Source organism: Lucilia cuprina, chromosome 3, assembly GCF_022045245.1.
Source record: "Lucilia cuprina isolate Lc7/37 chromosome 3, ASM2204524v1, whole genome shotgun sequence".
NCBI lineage: Eukaryota > Metazoa > Arthropoda > Insecta > Diptera > Calliphoridae > Lucilia > Lucilia cuprina.
In genome coordinates, this window is record NC_060951.1 from 55,386,362 (window position 1) to 55,407,785 (window position 21,424).

Consider the following 21,424-nt stretch of genomic DNA (forward strand, 5'->3'; position numbering starts at 1 on the left):
TGTTACAAATAGTGTTGCAAAAGTTAAAAATAAAGAGCTTTGAACTGTTTTTTTTACCAAATGTTGATTGTTAGATCATTCAAAAGTTTATTTATTGAACTATAATAACTGAACATGTTGCAATTTATTTATATCGAATTATAAATAAAATATTTGTCATAAATAATTTCTTTTACATCAAAATAATTTTAATAAGTGTGGCAACACTACACATAAAAAACGAAACTTCAAAAAACCTTGTAAACAAGAAGAAGCGGTAACAGTTATATTACAAAATGGACACAGTAAACTCAACTAAAAGTTGTCCTGATTTTGAAAAGTAAAATTTTAATGAAAATAGTGTTTAAATCTTAAAAATTTATAAAGATTTATAATAATTGTGTATAAAATATCTTATAATTAATGAAATTCGTGTGGTTAAATAAAAAATTTACGAAGTATACCGGTGCCATCAAGTCAGAAAGTGGCGGCTGTCTCAAATATTTTTTTGTGCGTAACTCAAACAAATTGTGATCGGAAATGAAAATTCCTGCTGATAATTAAAATAGGTGTTAATTAATGTTGAAATTTACAAAAAAATCAAATATGGCACAATGGGAAATAAGAAAATGCAAATATACGAATAGTTGGTTACAGAAGTCTCACTAAAAGTAGTGTAGCAAAACGTAAAAAAAATAAAGTGTTGTGAATATTGTAGTGTTGGATAATGCGTAAAGTGTTGGAAAGTGTTAAAAGATTGAAAGAATTATAAAATGTAATAGATTAGAAAATTGTAGTAGACAGCATAGGAAATAAAAAATGCTAAAGAAAACGGAAGTGATTGTAAAAGAAGGAAATGGTTTATATTTTTAAGTAAAAAAGGAAATGAATATAAAAGTGCGCAAATGTATACATAAAAAGTAAAATTCATATGAAAATTATAAATAAAAACGATTATATTCGTGTAATTTAATTAAAAATAAAATACATAATAGAAAAAATAAATAATATATAATAAATAAAAAAAGTATTTTATGAAAATTTAAATAGAAGTTGACAAAAGTCAATAGAAATTCATAAAAATATTTCTTACAAAATTTTAATAGAAAAAAGCTTAAAAAGTGTTAAAAAATTAAAAAAAATACATGTATTTAATTGGTGCGGTATTTAATATCAAATTATGGTTCAATTGCAAGCAGTTAACGGTGAGTACATTTTAAATTTATTAAAAAAAATTATACATTTTTATTTTTATACATATAATATAAATTGAGGTGAAAGTAAGAAATACATTTTCTAATTCAATTAATAAATGTCATTAGATCCCTGATTTTTGTATATTTTTATAAAATCTTTTATTTAATTGAACTGATCTTGAATTTGAAATTGTACATTGTACGAAGAATGTGCATGGAAGTTGTAATACATACTTTTAACACCAGAAAGTTTATATACTCAATGTTACTAATACGACTATGTATAAAATCAATATTTGTGCAGAGTTTTGCTTATATTTTGGTTTGCTATACACGAATGAACAGCTCTAGTGTAATTCAATAAACAGAAATACTTATTTGCATTAGAAGGTAGGTAGATAGGTCATACGCTATGCCGATCCCGTTGTAACAAAGCCGGACACACGAGAATAAGTCGTTGTCTGCATACTTGGAGAGGACATTAGGTGGACGGAAAAAATAGAGTCACTTTATTGTGGCCCTTTGTCATAAGAGTTCATAAAAGACCTAAGACGCCTTAAAGGCCCTCATCGGAGATTAAGCCTCATATAAATATATTTAATATAACTAAGAACTAATATAGTAAGAACTTGGCATCTCTATTTTCCTCTGCTTTAAACGTTTGTACTCTGTCTGCACGCTGTTTACGTTCAAAAAAATGTAACAACTTTATAAGTCTGATTCTTGATTTAAAGTTATTTAGCATCTTTATATCTACATATCAAATAGTAAATCGAAAATGCTTATCGTAACTATTTAAATCTTATTCAAATTTCTGATTTATTTTATTCTCCCAGTTTTTGTTTATTTAATTCATGCATTATTCATTGAATTTTAAAATCTATTGATTGGTTGGTTGGTTGTCTCTTTAACTCTTTTCGTGTGTTCTGTATTTAACGTTTTTTTCGAACTTTACGTAAATAAAACAACAAACTATTTATTTTTTTTTTGTTTTTGACATTATAAAAAATTGTTTAACATCTAAAGATTTATTTACGAACAATTAATAAAATATACAATAACATAAATTTACATATTTACAAAATGTGTATACATATAAAGATTTATTTGTATAAATGTTTTTGTTTTTATTGTATGAACCCTGATTTTATGTATGATTGTATGTATGTATGTGTTAACATATGTATGTATGTAGTATATTGTATATAGTATATAATTGATATATAAGTATTTTATTTTAATATGTTTGTAATTTATATAGATATGTATATAAAATATCGATCTAATTATATATGACTTTTAACTGTTTTAATATTTGTTTGATTTATTCTCGTATTTATTTATTATATTGTTTCTTGAGTTTAAGAGTAGATTTGTTTCTTTTGTTTTATTATTTGTTTATAAAGATTGTTTGTAATATTTTGAATTGGCAATTGGTTTAAATGACTAAAATAATATTTAGTTTTATTGTGGTTTTTGTTTTGTTATATTTTTAAACTAAGCTTAAGAATAAAATTGTTATTGTTTATATGGCTGTTTTGTTGTTGTTGTTGTTGTTTTTTTTCTACATGTAATATATTCTATACATTTGCAGTCTAGTTTCATATAGTACTTTTTTCTATTATTTTCAAAATTTATATGTATGTAGTAGACTCTTCACCCAGAGTTTTTAGTTACGATATTTGGTTGATTTTAAAAGAAAAAAAAAACCCTTAACAAAGTCATACATTTATATTTAATAATTCTCCTTTCATTTCGTCTTGTGCTGAGTAAAGTTTTAAACTTATCTTTTGCGACATCTTTTGCAGTCATCCACTATTAACAAGTAACTCGTAATTAAAAATAAAAATAATAATAATAGTTATAAAATAAAAATCGATCAAAAAAGTACTGGACAATAATCCATCCATTGTCATAGCATTTGTTTACAATTATTTGAGATCATTTTATAAATGGGGTTGCTTGGTTGGTTTGTTTGTTTGCTTCAATTAATTCATAGATTTTTCCCATCCGAAGATCGGTTCTATCTCTCCAATTTCATTTTACGATCTGGCAGTGGCAGGCGATGATCCATTGCGAGGTGGCTGAGTATCTGACTCATCATCATCGAACATATTTTCAGGAGCAGACCAGCGTCTTTTGCGAGACATGGTAACATCCAAAGGTTGAGTTTGGGGTGGCTGTTGTTGTTGTTGACTAAGGTTATTCTCCAAATCGGTGGGTTGGGGACTATGACTACTGTTTAGGTTAGTAGACACATTGTAATGAGCATTTGCTACCACTCTTTGTTGATTATTTTTCAGTTCTGTTTGTCTCAAGTGTTCTTGTTGCTGCTGCTGTTGTTGTTGTTGTTGCTGAGCTAATTGAAAAATTTGATTTTGATAAAAAGCCGACATCATTTTTGGTGATAAATTTTGCATTAAAGCAGCATCCATAACAACTTCTTTAAGTTGTTCGTGAGGCAGTTGTGGCAATCCCTTAGCGTAGGCATAGGAAGACATTAACTTGGCCATTTCGGCATAAGCCTGTTGTTGTACTTGATGGTGATGATGTTGCTGTTGTTGTTGTTGCAGATGATGATTTGCCTGTGGTACTGATATTGAGAAAGCATGAGCATTCATTGAGGCAGCATAAGGCATTTCTGTTGTTGCACTCATGGTGGGCAACGAGGGTGACTTAATATTAGCTGCATTTGGGCTGGACACAGTCAGTGCGTGTCTTCTTTGATAATTCAAGGCCTCATTTAATTGAGTTAATGAACTATTTTGAGTCGTATGCGATACAGGTGGTGTGGATTGTCGTGGCTGTTCTCGCTTTGTTAGCGATATACAAATATCACCGACTTGTAAACGTTGACATTTAAGGCCAAACATTTTCATCGACATTTCGGGATTGCATGATGCCCAACCTTGACCATACACAAAGAATGGGTGATCCAAAGATACTTCCATATCAACCTATTTTATAAAAAGTAAACAAATATTTAGTATAATCATTTCAATTAAAAAATATCGTGTAAATCATTACCTTTGATCGGTTTCTATCATAACTAAATGTTATCACAGCCGTTGTGGGCAGACTAGTATTGATTTTAACTACAGTAGACTCGGCCAACTGATGATGTGGACTACGTTCCGCACATTGTATGAAATCTTCGGTACGCATATCTTCAACCCTGCGTAAAGCTCCATTAGCTAATTCAATATAGTTTCCTTTCTTGAAGTTTGTGGTGCTGCTATAAGTTCTGAAAGTAAACACAAAATATTTATTATTGAATTTTTATATTTAAATGAAAAATATAAAGTAAAATAACTAAAACAATATATGTTGGGTAATGATTTTACTAAGGAAATATTTTCAAATGGAAATTTTACATATATTTCGAACCATAAGTTTGTTCGAAAGTTGCTTAATTATTGGGCAGGAAAAAATGTTTTGAAAAGAATTTAAATTTATTCTGCTTATTGTACAGAACCTAATAAAAGCGGGAACATATGTATATATCAACTAATTACTCGTACATACCTCATGACAGGAGTTTTAGCTGGTTCTGTCGCACATTCACTATTACTAGGTGGTCGTAAAATACGATGTTTCAGCGATCCTTCTTTGCCATTTGGCACTTTGAAATGCGAATCTTTTGAGGCATCAACACTTGTCAAACGTTCATTCACTTTATCATTTAGGTAGGTACCTGTACTGTTATTGTTATTGCTGCTACCACTGCCACTAGCATTTAATCTCAACGATGTTTGTGAATTTAATGGCGGTACATGATAATCCTTTTTCTGTTGTTCAACTTCCGCTATGCAACTACTTGCAATATTGGGCGAATATTGCTGCTGCTGATGATGATGATGTTGTTGAGGTGATTTGGAAATTCCCATAGGTTGTGAGGAAGGCGCCAGCGCCATCATTGAAGAAGCTGTGGGATTGTGCAGTGATGAGGGTTTACCGGAAATCAATGAAGTATTGAGAGCAGTTGCAGATGAGGCAGAGGGAGGAGGTGGTGGTGGCACTAAAGCTGTAGGACTATATATGCCACAGGCAGCGGCTTGTATGGCTTTCAAATAGGTTTCATTCGGCGATAAAGCCGCATGTAAAGGTAGCCCTGCCATATAAGAAGCATGAGCAGCATGTATGGCACCAGAAAACATAACTGGAGTTCCATAGAGAGCAGCATTATTGGCATAAAGTTGCTGGTAGTTAAGCGGAAATCCGGAGGGTATTGAGCCCGCTGTTAATTCCATATTTGTAAAGGCACTTTGGCTGGGATTGCGAGTATCGTTAAGAAGAGGTTTTTGCTGATGGGATGGAATGCTTACGGGGGACATAATCCGTTCACCACAATCGTCGTTATCGTCGTTTTCTACGTCTATTGATGTTGAGGTGGACGATGAGGGCGATGAGACATATGAATTGTTGCTGTTGTTATGAGCTAATGATTCGTTGTTGTAATAAGTTGTAAATGTTGGTTTTCTTATGGAATGACTTAAATCCAAACCCGTATTTGTTATTAGATTCATAGGCACAAATTGGGAACCTATAACACGTTTATCTGTGTTACTGTTGTTGTTGTCATTAACATCATCCGCTTGGTGTGTAGGTTTTTGGGATGAGGGAGTTATTATTGATGCTATCGAGTTTTTATCACTTTGTTTTACTGGAAATACTGTTTGATATATGTTGTTATTGGTGTAATTGTTGCTGCAATAGTTGATGTTGTTGTTTGTTGTGGGTTGACCAAAATAAAAGCGATTATAATTCAGCAAAGATGTTTTGTATTCATCATTTGACATGCTATAATCAAGATATCCAATTAAAACTCACACACGCACATAAATGTCTACTACTACACTCATTATTAAAATGCCAATTCGTTTTAATACAATTCGAGCCGATTCAATATCAATAAATAAAATTCACTTATTTCTTTTTTTATATACTATTTTTTGTTTTTTCGTTATTTTTTTATTTGAACTCATCAGTTCAAAAAGGAACACAATGATTGAGTGGGAATTTCATCAATGGAGATCATTTAAAGCAGCAACAAGATGTTTTTTATCGACTTTTTAAATTTTGGCACTTTGTTAAATTAAAAAAACAAAAACTTTTCCGAAAGTATTTATTTTTCTTTTAAGTTTGTTGTTTATAACGCACGTATAATTCTGTAATAATACATTAGAATTTTTATATTGTTATATATTGTGAATTTGTTGTTTTAATTTTTTAGACTTTTTTTCGTACTATTATTAAATTGTTCATTCAATCTTGTTTTGCTGTGAATTCATTATGGCTGTTTAGATATTTTTTTATTATTTTTATAACACGATGTTGTTATTAGTTTTGTTGTGGTTGTTGTTTAATCCAAAAATAGTTCTGATCAATTATTTTAAAATGTTTTTTTTTCTTTTTGATTATTTTAGACCAACACGAAAAAAGTGAAATAAAAGCGAATATATAGTATTTTTCACACGTCAGAGTACACCGGGCCGGTCCGTTTGTTAATAATGTTTTTATTTTCAGTTCAGTAAAATGTTTTGTTTATATGACTTGATCACTTTTCATCTGTATTTAGTTTTCTTTGAGAATTTTTCCCATAACCGTCTTACGGTTTGTGTTCTATCTTTTCGCTTAACAACTAATACTACTACTTCTCACTCTGATTATTGAACTCATACTAACACGATGTATCAACAGACAGCTAACTAATCGTTTGGCCTTCTCGTAAGAGCACACTCGCGCTCGCACACATAGAACATAAGACAGCAACAACAGTAAAAATGCTGAACAACGAACGCAACCCAAGACAACAACATACTATACAGACGGCCAAACGGACGGACGGACGGATAAAAAGACCGACGAAACGAGAATAAACATCAAGAAAAGAACAACAACAAAATAATAAATAAATAAACAAATTCTACTACTACTGCAACAACAACATTAGTCAGTCACTGAGTGAGTCGTACTCGTGCTAGTGTTCATACACTAAGCAACCTAAAATCTACACACACTTCACTAGAATGCAAAAACAACAACAACAAGAAAATAAATTCTTTCCATCCAACCCGACTAAACAGCCAACAAACAAGTCTGTCCGTCTTTATTACTAATAGTAAGCAAGCGATTGAACAAACAAAAAATCTAGCGAATCTATCTAGTCAGTCAGCCAGTGAGCCAACCAACCAGTAATCTATCCACCCATCCATCCTAGTTTGTATTTTTCTTAAATATTTTTTCTACTACGGCTACACTTACCGCCTAACATGCTCAAGTTATAGTCGTACTACGAACGATCATATAACTAAAAAATTCTTTATGAATGTTGTTCTTTTTTCTTTGTTTCTTAATTTTATTAATTTAAGGATGACCAGACTTTCGGTGTTCATACATTAATTAAAAAATATAAATTCCAATTTAAGATACAGAACTTTCCAAATGATGCCATAAGCCATTTCTTAAACTTTGATAATTTTATTTTTTTATCTTAATTAATTTTTCTTCGGCAAAGTAAGAGTAAAAAGGTTTATGGAACTTCTTTGACATTATTCCGATCTTATTAAAAAATGAGACTTAGAAATTGTTACAAACATTAGACGTAATCTCTCGAGACTGAAATTATCGGAAATTTCGGGTATTTGATTACTGATAGGGGTTTATAGTCAAGGCGAAATTAGGGCTAACACCTGAGGGAATCTGCTATTAGCCTAGACTGAGCTGGGATCATATTCGATTATAGAGCTTATGTGATTAACTATAAATTTGGCTATATCCTTGATATTTAAAATTTTCAAACACTAAAACCTTAACCAACTTGTATGACAAACCTTCAAACGTCATCAAACCGCCGCAGGTAATCAATGATCAGTTTGTATAAAAATTCAAAAAAAAAGAGGAAAATCACAACTGGCCAGTCTAATTAACATAAATGCAAGATTTCATTATACGTTTTTTATAAGTCTGACCTGCTCTTTTTTTCTTGATTTTGTTTTCTTCCTCAAACACGATCAATACGTACTAAAACATACACCAGCAGCAAAATGATAACAACAACAAATTATAAAAATATGCGTCGTTATGTCAGTCCCATGGTCTATCAATCCATTCGTATGTCAGCCGATCGGTCGGTCATTATGTTTGTATATATCTTGTTGTATGATGATGAGGTTGTTTGTTATTAGTTGGGCACACAACAACATCATCATCATCACCATCATGAATATACTACTTACAAACATATACACACTCATTACATAAAAACCTTTCAATCTCTGTTGGCTGTTGAAGCAGCCAAAGTACGAGCATATAGTCAGTCAGTCAGTCGTCGTAGTATGCATACCAAAAAAAAAAAATATCTAAAAAAAACATAAACAGGTACCAATTCTTGTTATACAGGTTTTCTTTATTTTTTTCTTACTTTGCCTACAACTCCAACACTACTACTTTACTACTACTACTACGTTTAATACTATTGCTGCTGCTGATGTTGCTTTTGTTGTTTTAGATATCAACTTCTTTTACTCTTTAAACCATTAAACCAATTCGATTGTATAGCAGCACTCCAACACCACTTTGTAATAGTCTTTATAATCTTGGTACTACCAACTGAAAGAACAACCTACCGACCGATCGACAGAACGTACATACATATGTTCATAAAACAAAATGTTCACTTGAGTGTGTTCATGACGATGCGTCCCAAATAATTTTTGTTACGATTGATTTGATTTAGAAGTTTTCTGTTTTATACTTTTACATACATATGTATGTAGTAAAATATATATGTATATGTATGTATGTATGTATTGTTTTTCTTTATTGTATTTAAACATTTAAGAAATAATTCCATTATTCGTTTGGTAGTTTTGTGGTCAGAACATAAATGGAATGGAATCGTTTTTGTGTAAAATTTAAATAAGTATTATTTTATAAGTTGTCTATTAAATTATTATAAATTGAATAAGATCAAGTGATCACAAATCGAAGATGATCGATTATATGTTATGTCAAAAGTAATAAGTTTTTTATTTTGATGTTATAAATTACTATCGAGTGCTCCATGGAAGACCGTTAGGTTTAGTTATATGAAGATCATTTGTCCTTTATATATTTGATTGATCTTTATATTCCTATGGTCCCAGAGAAAACCACCTAGTTCTTTAAACAAATTTGATTAGGTTCGTTAGTGACAACTTTTTGAGAGAATCCTTACTATGAAAGAGGATTGCATTGGGATATATCTATATGTTCTTATAGGCCGGTACTGCATAAAACGCTTCTGCAATTAACTGTTTCGTGGGTATCTTATTTCATTTGAAACGCGTCCAATTAGACAGTTTTTAGTAATAGGCTTTAAAAAATTTCTATCAAGAACCACAACAGCCAGCTTTACTAGGTCTTCTGAGTTCAGACTCTTTTTTCCATGTAAGACGCCAATTGTGTTTGGTCCAAGGGAAATATTTATATATTCTTTTCCTTTGATTTTAGTAAATTTTGTTTTTATATATGGGCAATATATAAAAACAAAATGTGCGAATGTCACATACAATTGTATGTGACATTCGCACGCCTTCAGGGTGGTATAGATTTTGAAAAATCATTAGTATTCGGAAAACAATTTTGTCATTCTGTTCCATTTAAAGAATACTATATTTGCAAAAGAATACTAACCATTCGGAACCTAGTTTTTTAAAATATGGATTAAATGGAGGTGTAATAATAGACCAATTTCAAAAATTTTCAACAGTCTTCGTTTTTGGTGCTAAAAAAGATCATATACCCAATTTTGTTGAATTATCTTCAAAAATGCAGAATTTATAAGGGGTTTATTTTTTCAGTCGTGGAATTGCCTATATACAACTTCGTAACACAGACAATGTTTATGAATGTGTATTCTATAAAATTGAGTGATTAAATCGCAAATTTCTCCTGGTTATAAACAAATATAAACATTTAGTGTCTTTAATATCATCAAATCTAACTTTTTTGCATATTTAAGAAATCACCAATTTAAAGCTCTGTATCTTACATTATTTATTGCCGTAATAGTCGTTGCTTGTTGTGGTTGTTCTTGTTACTGAGTTGCTGCTACTTACTTGCTTACTATGTTGTGTAGTGTAACAAATATGATTTCATGTGATTTGATTTGATCGATTGCTATTTGTTACATGAAAACTAAATGTTAATGTTAAATTCCTATTAAGTCTTTTAAGTAAAATGACATATTAACAACTATTTACAAGTATGTATGTATGTTTGTACAAAATATGTATGCGCATATGTATAAATAAAACTTAAATTAAGTTAGAGATCATTGTCCTTATCAATTGTAGTTTTATTATTATGCATTAAAGAATTTCTAAACGAATGCATTGCATACCAAGCATTCAACCATCTATCTATCTATGTGTATACTAAATGTCCATCCATCCATCCGACCAACCAGCCAGCCATCCATCCAAAGTCAGACGAATTACTTTTTTTTATTTTATTTGTTGTTGTCTCTGTTTTGTTTTGCAGCAATAGCCTATTTGATGTTTTCTTTTTGCAATTTTTATTAAATTTCTTTTTTATTCTTCATTTAATGGGAATTTTGTTACTATTTATAACTATAAAACCCTTCTATCCACCACATGGATGATAGATACAGATAGTCTGTCTAAGTTATTCGCGAACTAAAGTGGGATTAAAATATCTGTCTGGGAATATATGCATGTTTGAATATTTCTACTATTCCGTATGATTCTTTATTTATAAGTTTATATGTATATATGCATATTTTTTAATTTTTGCACATATATTTTGCTCTTGTTTGTCTATTTTAATTTGCGTAAAAATAGTATTTATCGCCGGTCTACTGAAGTTAATGTCTGGCAATAGAATTTATATTTGAATATGTATTTTAGTTTTATATTTTTGTTCTCAAGACTTTTTTAATTTTATCTTTTAAGATTAACGGTCTTATTGTTGTTGATTAAGAAGAAATTGTGATCTTTTTTGAGAGAAAAAGAAAAACTGTCTTTGTGTAAATTATTCAATATTCTGAAGGTTTTGTACGTGGGTTTAATGTAAAATTGACTTAATAACATAAATTGGTTTTAATTAAAGCTATGATTTATACTAATTTTAAATGTAGCAATTATTTTAATTTGCAGTGAGCTTTTAAATATTTCTTTAAAGCAAATAATATTTTTGTTTTAATTATTTATATTGCAACGATGTTAGACTGTTTGTTTGAAATGAGGATGTATGTTACATAAAATTCTGAAGAAATATTTGTAGGTTTCCATCGGTCCTGTTATGCGTTCCTTTGCGACTTTTGTTTTGATAGACTAGATTACAAACTACCGAAAACACACATATTACAACAATACTACAACGAATTGTATTTATCGAAAATTTTTAATAAATCTTCGTTTTAGTAAAAGAGATTATAGATTCTGGTGAGAATCTTGGATACTACACACTAATTTATAGGGGCTAAGAAACTGTTTGTCACATTTCCTTTAAGGACCTAAAATAAAGAAGATCCTGAAACAAGTTTGAGTGATTTAATAAATAATTTCAAGACTTAAACGAAAATTAAACGAATGGTATTATCACTCGTGTTACTAGTAATATTCCTATTGGAGCAAGAAAACATATAGGGGACAATATGATGGACTTGTGAATAGATATATTTGCTAATATAAACAGTTTATTCGACATTATAGAGGTTTGGACACAGGCATGCACGACAAATGCAGAATGTCAATACATTCGAAAATACAATCATTTCCACTAACATCTAACACCTGGTCCGCTCTAATTCATCTTACATCACAAATGTAATCTGTGTAAACGAGAGTGAGCTTCCTTTGGTAAGTGATGGCGGAGGCAGTTATCGCTTTACAGTCCCCAATAAATCTAGAGAATCTACACTTACACAGTGATACCTATAGACCAGTTTTTTAACTGTCTCTTTGTAAACTACAGAGTAATGCTATAATAACATTCTTAAGGGTCAAGGTAATCCACAATAACCAAGAGGATAAATAAAATTCGAACTGCAGGACAACGGGTCACGCATAAACAATAGTAACAACAACACCACTATGTTTTTTAATTATATATATTCATATATACAGAATGCTGATTCACAAAAACTTCTAGCGGTAAAATTTCTAACGAAACAAACATTCCATCAATTCTTTCCTATTAAAATACTTTTATAAACCGATAAAAATGTTTCCTTGCAACAATGTTTAATCAAATATAAAAATTACTATGACATCTTGTAATACGATCAATGGAATTTTGATGAATAGTAAAACCTATGTCAATGAACTATTAATATTGTAAAATTCCTCTTATTGTTGCTGATATTTCCGACAAAAAATATCAAACAACAACTAATTGCGGTTAAAACGATGATCTGAAATAAAGATAAAGGTTTCTGCATCAAATTAATACTTAATGCTTTACAGCATTCTTACATACAAACATAAATACACAATGAATGTAAAAAAGAAGTTCCAACTAACGAATAGCAACAACAATTGTTGTGTATAAGAACTCGGTACATACATAAGTTAAAGAAATCGTTGAAATCGTCTTTGTTATAATATTCTAAAAAAAAAAAATTATATACTTATGTATAGAAATATTTTCATCATCATAAATTTAGATTATGTGTCATTGCTATGTTGTACTTTATAGTTCTACAATACAAATCAAGCACCGACGACTGATTTGACCATTGTTGTTGTTGCTGCTATTGTTGACGATAAAAGCGCAACAACAACAACAAAATTACGATTACGAGAAATATATACAACGTAACTTATCGTAGACCACGATGCACAGTGGAATCGTTTGAAAATTATAGTAGTAACTTATATATTGTTAACAGCCAACCATTATTAGCGTGAGTTGCGTGAGTCAGATTCTTTAAGAATGTCAATATCTACAATTATATAAAGATTCATGATTTCGACGATGCATCGAAATCGATGTTTCTCATAACAAGCATCAGGAAAGAGAATCAGCTCCATAATCAATCAGTGTCCCATGAATCGTGGTTTAGAGTATATCGGTGACAGAGTTAAGTATCACACTAAAACATCTTGAAATTAAAACTAAAATGGAGACATCACATAGAGAATATAACAACTCTCAATGATGTTATAATAAAATAGAGATTAGATCAATAGAAATTGTTGAGACATTGATTTAATTTAAAAACTGTGGTTCTACATTAGGAGACGGTATATACATAGAAAATACGACTTCAATCGAATAAATAAGGTGCCAACAGGTGATAACACATTTCCTATTATATTGTCATCGTTGTGTTGCTTTTAATTCGAGCCACTGTGCATCGACCACGACGTCAACAACAATAATGGAATCAATCTTCATCATTCGTTGTGTTTTTTGTCGTTCTTGTACTTTTTCTTGTTTTTTGTTGTTATTCTTGATTACAGCACAGAAATGTTTTTATGTATGTACTTACGTAGAAACGTTTATTCGTACAACATCAAAAGACGTGCTTTTTGTATATTTTACGTATGAATAGTTTAGCCCCAAATCATAATCATGATCATCGACATCATTATCATGACAACGAAATAATAATTATGAGGATGATAATGATTATTATAAACATCATTAACATCATACATACAACTATTAATTTTAAACGTAGTATTTATTATTGTACACTACAACTCCATGTATGTATGTAAGTATGTACAAGTTGTGTTTTTTTATATTATTTATACTCGTAGTAGACGTAGTAATCTTGGCGGTTGTTGTTGTTATTTTTGTATTAGTAAATAGTAGTTTAATAATAGTAGTAGAAGTTGTACGCATTAAGTTTTAATGTTGTTGCTGTTACTTACTGCTGGTAGCAGTATTGTTGTTTTTCTTACGAGTATTTATTTATTTTTTTCTAAACAACATTGTTTTGCTAAATGTTTACATTTATCGCGACAAGGCCAAACATAAACAAGAAAGAAAGACATAGTAACAACAACAACACCACCAACAACAACACAAATAAATAAAATACAACAAGAAGAAGACAATCAACTTTTTGAGTGGGCATCGTGGTATGTTTTCTTGGATGTGTGTATCTATGTATGTTAGTATGTGGTGTGATAGTATTAGAGTAACTTTGTTGTTTTTATTTTATAAAAGCACACGTTTATGTAGGTGGGTTCATTTACAATTGATTGAAACGATAATGTAGTAGAGGGGCCATTTATCATGTAATATTTTATTAGATGAAATACATAATGATTTATTGTTTAGTTTATTTTAAAAATTATTTTACAAATAGTTACAAGACAAAAGCAAATTATTATGCAAATATGTGTTTTTTATCGTGTTACATGTAAATTGTAAATAAATTTATGTTTTAATAAAAAAATTAAAAATCCAATCCATGTATATGAAAAATTGTTGAGCAAGATCTTTAGTTAAGTTTGCAAACAGTATCTGGTGGAAATCGTAAACCTTCGTACTGCCAGACAGCAACATTTACTAACTTAAGAAGGCCAATCTAACTAATTAGACATACGCTAGTTGAAAGTGTTCTACACTATCACTTAGTCGTTAGGGTAATTTCATTATGATAGATTATGTAATTATAATATCAACAATATATACCTGGTTATCAAAAACTCTCCTTTGGGATGACGAGATTTCAATCAATATAGTAAAGGCTAAGGTTGGCGTCCATAAGATTACGTAATGTCTGCTAAAATTTACGTCTTGAAAACACAGTAGAATCGAGACATTGATCAATAACATCATCAAATAAAGTTTTGCATTTTCCAAAGCTCTAACTTAGAATGTGTAAAGGTTAAAATGATTTCTCCATTCATTCCATATTCTAAATTTAATGACACGTCAATTTGGAAATTAGTATTGTCAACAAATACGTAGTTATTAGACAAAACTGTTTCGCAAAATGACATTCATGTTTTCCCAAGTGTGGACTATCAAACATCATTGACAACTGTTCGTCAGAAAGATCGGAACTAAAGCGTTGACTCTCTAATTGCTAAATACTGGATCTGATGTCATTAAATTGATTTTAATGTTGTTTTGAGTACCAAATTAAACTTCTCAGTATTGCCAAAAACAATGCATGTTTTATAAAAAAGAAGAAGAGTCCCTAAAATTTATACTAATCGACAAATGAATAATTTTTATGTTTATTTTGGTAAAAATTTTATTAATTTTTTGCATCAGCTGTTTACACTTTTGCATTTCTTGCTCAAGTTTAAACCACCTTTATTGGGCGCTTAAACTATCAAACTAATTGAGTACTCATAAACAACTTTCGACAATTAGTTTTAATTAAATCTTTGATTCTTCAGCTAAAGATTGGCCCTTAGATACTTTAATTCGAAGGGAACTACTCCCAGCAAAGTTGTTTTCTAAATAATAAGACGACAATTGCTTTTTTAAAACAATTGAATTCTCCAAATCTTTCATGAAAAGAAGAGCACCATAAGTCTGTTATATTTAGTTCTCAACAAGCCTGATTAAAAAAAAATTCCTATAAATAGGTATATGCTTTTATTTAGCTTTGTTAAACCTTTAGTAACTTATAAGTTAACCTACCTATAACTACAAAAAAAACATCAAACAAATTGTTTTGTGCGATCATAAAAAAACATATAATTTATATTCAAAAGATCTAATACAATACGGAATCAAATATTATGGCCACAAATAAAAAATAGTTTTATATGATTAATACATATACACACACATAAATATACATGTATAAATATGGTTCTTGTTACAAAAACATAAAAAAAGAATCAACATACAGAAAGAACATGATTGAAAAATTAATAAGTCTGGAATGAAATCATATGTCTGTCTCGTTGTGTATTTTTGGTGCAATGATATATTTGATTGTCTCAAAAAAAAAAAACAACAAAAACAAAGATACTATGAAGATGATGGTGTGTACACAAGTATTTGATACATAACATACTTAAAAGAAAATTTTGTTTTTGTGACACAATCAAAAATCTGTAAAAGAAGAACTCTAAATGCTAGATAGATGTGTATATCAGTATAAGAAAGAAGTATTCTAGGGGTAAACATTACAACACAAAAATATTGTCAATATAATTTGTGTTGTTGGCTGCATGATATGTATATAACGACAAAAAAGACGACAACATTAGCAAGTAACAGCACAACAATATTAACGATGCAATTGAGTGCCTTGTTCTGTTTGGCCATTGCTTGATGCTGTTGCATTACTCTTGCTCTTATTGTTATAGTAGTTGTTGTCAGTTTTATAATATAAATAATTACAAACTCGTAAATTTTTTTATTGCGTACAATCAACGAGTAATGAAAATTCCGGTTGACAACACATTTATTTGTTGTATCTATAGTGTTTGTTTTTATTTTATTTTTTGTTTATTAGTGAACGAGACCATAATAGCAACAACAACTATAACAACAACATTAACAAAATATCATTGTTTGCAGTAATATTGCCGACTACTACTTATAAAAACAACGACAACTATACCCACAACAACAACTGATCTACCCCCACTCTACTACACTTAATGCACTTTCGTAATATGAATGTGTGTATGTGTGTGTTAGTGCAATAAATAGAGTACCCTCTAAAATGAAGTTACCAGATTATAAACAAAAAAAGTAGAGAGATCGTTATGTATATCGAACGTTGGTTGCAATGACCATAATTAAAGATTCTGTTTATTAATTGCGAACATGGGCTTATTACAATACCCTAATTTGGCCATAGTTATTCACTCCTTTACTGCAAGTAAGTCAATCCTCTAGTCAAGGCCAAAAGTTTTTGGATATTTTGCAAGTGACTTGAACCATAACTAATTCATGTTGTCTTTGTTGATACAGGGACTTAATGCAATCCATTATACATTTTGTCCTTAATAAGATTGATTTTAAAGCTTTCAAAGATGCAATACTATCTAGGAATATGTAAAAACATCTCAAAATTTAGTTCTCAGATGTTTCTCGCATCCGTATCTATGTATACTGGCATAAATTTTAGCCATGATCTTTGTAGGTGATAGTAGCGACTGAGATCTCTTTAGGAGTTTAAATTGTGGCAGTAAAACCTTTTGCTAAGTAAAGAAGAATGTTGGTGAAAAGACTGATGCAGAAGAGGGCAATTATTGGAATAAATGTTGAGTTGTTGCCACAAGAATGGTCTATAGAATGAATCAGGGCTATACGGATCACCTTCTACCCGTATACCCAAGTAATTGTATCGCATAAGATATATGGAGTTATAAGTATCGTGTTTTCTGTTGTCATCAACAGATGGATGGACAGGAAGAAACGAGTCTGCGATGACCAGTGATTAAATGGCTTAAGAACTTGAGAAGAATGCTTCTACATGTATATGACAACAATATAAAAAAGCCATAAAGTAGTAGTGGTGGATCGGTCCTAGATTACCCTATTGTTGGAAAATAACGCTAACAACTCTCTGGGAACTTATATACGTTAAGCTCCCCAACTTCTGCGATTAAAATGCAATAAAAATTCTATAAAATATTGGTTGTGATCACTCCAAATTTTAATAAATTATTATCGTCAGTGAAGATTTCAGATGAAGTAATTAAATCCGGCAACTCTAATAACTTAATAAAATACTAACCCAAACTACTAACACTATCATAATGAAACCAAATTATAATAAAAATTAAAAAAAAAACACTACAATCTTCGAGTAAATCTTGAATTCCTATTCACCCATACTGAAACTGATTGTTTAGTATTTAAAAAATAAACATACACACGCATATATGTATGTACATATGATTGCAAACAACCATCCACACTATAAACGTATACAAACCGATTGTATTCGTAGTATTTTTATGGACGTTTATACGAGATACGACACCATCGACTAAGACCAAGACTACGAATACAAAACGACATTCAGGAATGTTGATATTTTTTTTCTGAAATGTCTACGTTTGCGACGTCTGCCTACGACGAATGGAGTATAGTAGTAAATATCGTAACGTATCGTTTTAAATTTTTCTTTTTTTTAGTTGTATTTTCTGTTGCTGTTGCCATTTTTTGTTGCTGCTGTGGTTGTTGGTGTTTTTTTTTTTTTTTTGATATCGGTGCAAGAAATTCAAGATAAACAAAAAATGATATAAAAAAAAACAAATACAACAAAAACATGAAAATTGTCATGATATTTACGAAATAATCATACTAACTTTGACTATGCAGCAGCAATCAGCAACAACTACTACAAAGCCGATTTGTACAAAGTGCTGAGTTAAGAGTTTTTTTCGCTATTGCTATTGTTGTTATTTTTATTGTTATTCATACGCTTATATGTTCTTTATTTGTTTTATTTTTTTTTTGTTCTGCCGTTGTGTATGAGTGTTGTTGCTGTTGCTTCATTTTCATAAATGTATAAATAAATAAATTCATTATTAAACAGTAGTCCGTCGTCGTCTCATCAAAAAAAGCAACAGCAACAAAAAAAATCGACAACAATATTTTATATATATCAACTCCAGAGTTGCCGCAAATATTTTATTAAGTTCAAGATAATTAGTTAAATTTTTAAAATATAAAATACTTTTTTTAATGTTTGGAATTCCCCATGATTATGATTGCTGAAATATTATCATCAATAAATGTAAATACTCACTGCCAACCATGAACCGTATCGAGTCGAGAGTTAAGCAGTTTACATGTATTTGACAATCTGTGTTTAAAACGTATTATCCGAATTCTCAAAACAGACACTATCTTAAATTTGGTACTATTTAGATTTATATGAGTATACATTCGCTGAAATTTGGTTGGTTAGGACACACGACCTAACCAACCCGACGAATTTAACCTGCATGTCTCTAGAAAACTTAAAGACCAATAAATACTAGCAGATGCCAGATAGAGAATGTATTGCGAAAGGCGTGAAACAAAATTTTGCGACTTCACTAAAAGCGTTTCATATAAATTGAATATATTTTCCAATTGGTGTGAACTTGGAATTGAAATGAACTTGAATGACCTAAACAATTGGAGAGGCCAGAAAAAGAACGATTTAAAAAGTTAAGAGTATCATGTCCTCAAGATCAATACGATAATCTGAGTTGGAAAACACTTGTTGCGGCTCTAGGTATCATTTGGATTGGGAGAACAAAATTTTGATTGCCAATTATCAATGTCTGACCATTAGCATTACCCTTTTGCTTTGGGCCAATAACAAACGATTTTGATATCCAAAACTGTTACAAGAGTCTCCCTTATTTTAAGTTGTAGTAGTATACTGACCCTGACTTTTTGTTGTGATGCTCATTTCAAAATCTTATAGATTTGACATGTCAATGACAGGTGAAGTTTCCCTTATTTTAAGTTGTAGTAGTATACTGACCCTGACTTTTTGTTGTGATGCTCATTTCAAAATCTTATAGATTTGACATGTCAATGACAGGTGAAGTAGGATCCACTTGTATGTTATAGGTATATAGCCATTGTAAGGGATTGCCACCATTGCGGGTAACAAGATTATTAGTTGCTGTTATGCGAGGTGAATATTCTTCACCCTCTCCCTCGGTGGTTTTGGAATAGCTTTCGACGGACGAACTCATTAAGGGCAAATGAGGTCGTGAACTTAAATCATCTGTGGAAGACATTTTGCGACTCTCTTCTAGTTCAGCTGGTAGCTTCGGTAGAGGCTTCATGTATGATCGTAGAATAGGTGTATTCTGTTTTAGACTCGTTGTTAAGGTGGCAGGTTTGGGTGGTAGGGCTCTATTTTGTTTTATATGATACCCAGTGCATTTCTTATTACACCACCGCCACATTAAGTCTTCTTATCTACAGGTGTCTAGCTAGATTACTTCCTCTATTTTTGGATCGTTCAAGAAAAAACCGGATCGTTGATCGTTGGAAATATTAAAAGCAGAAGCCGTTGAGATGCTGCAAAGCTATTCGTGGATAACAGACAAATTCGAAATACTTAAAATTATCATTGGAAATAAATATTCGAACACGAATGCATTAATTCTTAAAATGATTCGTTAATAAGTACACAGGGCGTGTTTTACAGTTCCCTCTAAGAGAAGAAATTGTACTTATGTTTTGAACCTGTATAAAAAACGTTTGCAGTAAGAAATTTTTCGTAAAAAGTTAAACGAAATAATATTTTTTTATAATCATCTAATTAACAATAAAAAATATTTAAAAATTATTTTTTTTTAATATAAACAAAATATTCGCAAAATTTCCCTAAATAGCAATATTCAATAGAAAGGGCAAAAAAATAAAAAAATTTGAATAATAAATAATTGTCGATTTGGCACAAAATTTTACTCGTAATACGTAAAAATCTAAATCTAAATATAGATTATAAATAAATTCTATGCAAAAAATAAGCTCATTTTATAATTTATATATTTATGAGGACGTCAGTGAAATTTTAATGACGGAAATTGATTCAATGTCGCAATTCGTAGACAAAACAACAGAAAATTCTAAATAAAAATATGAAAATGAATTTAGAAAATTTTATTTTTAAATATATAAATTTTTTTTTTACATTTATGTTTTTAAATAAATCTTATAATGGATGCAAATTTTGTGCTTAAAGGTGTTAGAGACACAACGGAAAAATTCCCTTTATACCTTGAGAAATGTTGGCAACACTGGATCTTACATATTTAAAAAAAAAACACTTCAATATATATTTATGTATGTGATGAGTTATTTCTTATTCTCTTCTTTTTTGGTCATAGCTTTTTCACTTTATTTTCCGTTTTTTTTTTTTTTTTGTTTAAATAATCAAACAGAACTTGTGAAACATTAAGAACAACAAAAATAATAACTACAACAAATAACACAATAAACAAATAAGTAAGAAAAAAACTTTGTAGTAAAAATTTTTTCCATATAAAATATTTTTTTCTTTTCTTTCCATTCAGTTAAAGTACTTGTTTATTATTTTTTTTTCGTTGCTATTTTCGTTGTTGTAGTTGCTTTTCATTCTTTTATAGCCATCTCAGAACTCACTGAAAAAATCTGTTGTGAACGGGCTTTTTCACTTCACTGTGTTTTTTTTTGTGTTCTTCTTTTGAAATTCTGTCACGACATTATTCTACGAAGCTTTCGAGCAAACTGAGAGCCTATAGACGACAACATTTATCGAGAACTATTTTTTATTTACAATCTACACAATCAGTCAGTCAGTCCATCAG

At 30.2% G+C, this 21,424-nt stretch overlaps 1 protein-coding gene across 4 annotated transcripts; it reads right to left on the reverse strand.

The window, feature by feature from the left end:
• Nucleotides 1-2,617: 2,617 nt before the first annotated feature.
• Nucleotides 2,618-21,424, reverse strand: LOC111677872 (putative uncharacterized protein DDB_G0271606). Of its 4 annotated transcripts, none has more exons than XM_046946068.1 (4): nucleotides 21,240-21,424; nucleotides 4,701-6,343; nucleotides 4,203-4,419; nucleotides 2,618-4,132 (listed from the first exon to the last, which is right to left on the reverse strand). In XM_046946068.1, exons 2-4 carry the CDS (start codon nucleotides 5,972-5,974, stop codon nucleotides 3,218-3,220), a joined length of 2,406 nt encoding a protein of 801 aa, XP_046802024.1. In that variant the 5' UTR covers nucleotides 5,975-6,343; nucleotides 21,240-21,424; the 3' UTR covers nucleotides 2,618-3,217. The 4 variants fall into 4 exon arrangements, with proteins under 4 accessions (XP_046802024.1, XP_046802022.1, XP_023294846.2 ...); XM_046946066.1 differs by having other exon boundaries at nucleotides 4,701-6,454; XM_023439078.2 differs by having other exon boundaries at nucleotides 4,701-6,471.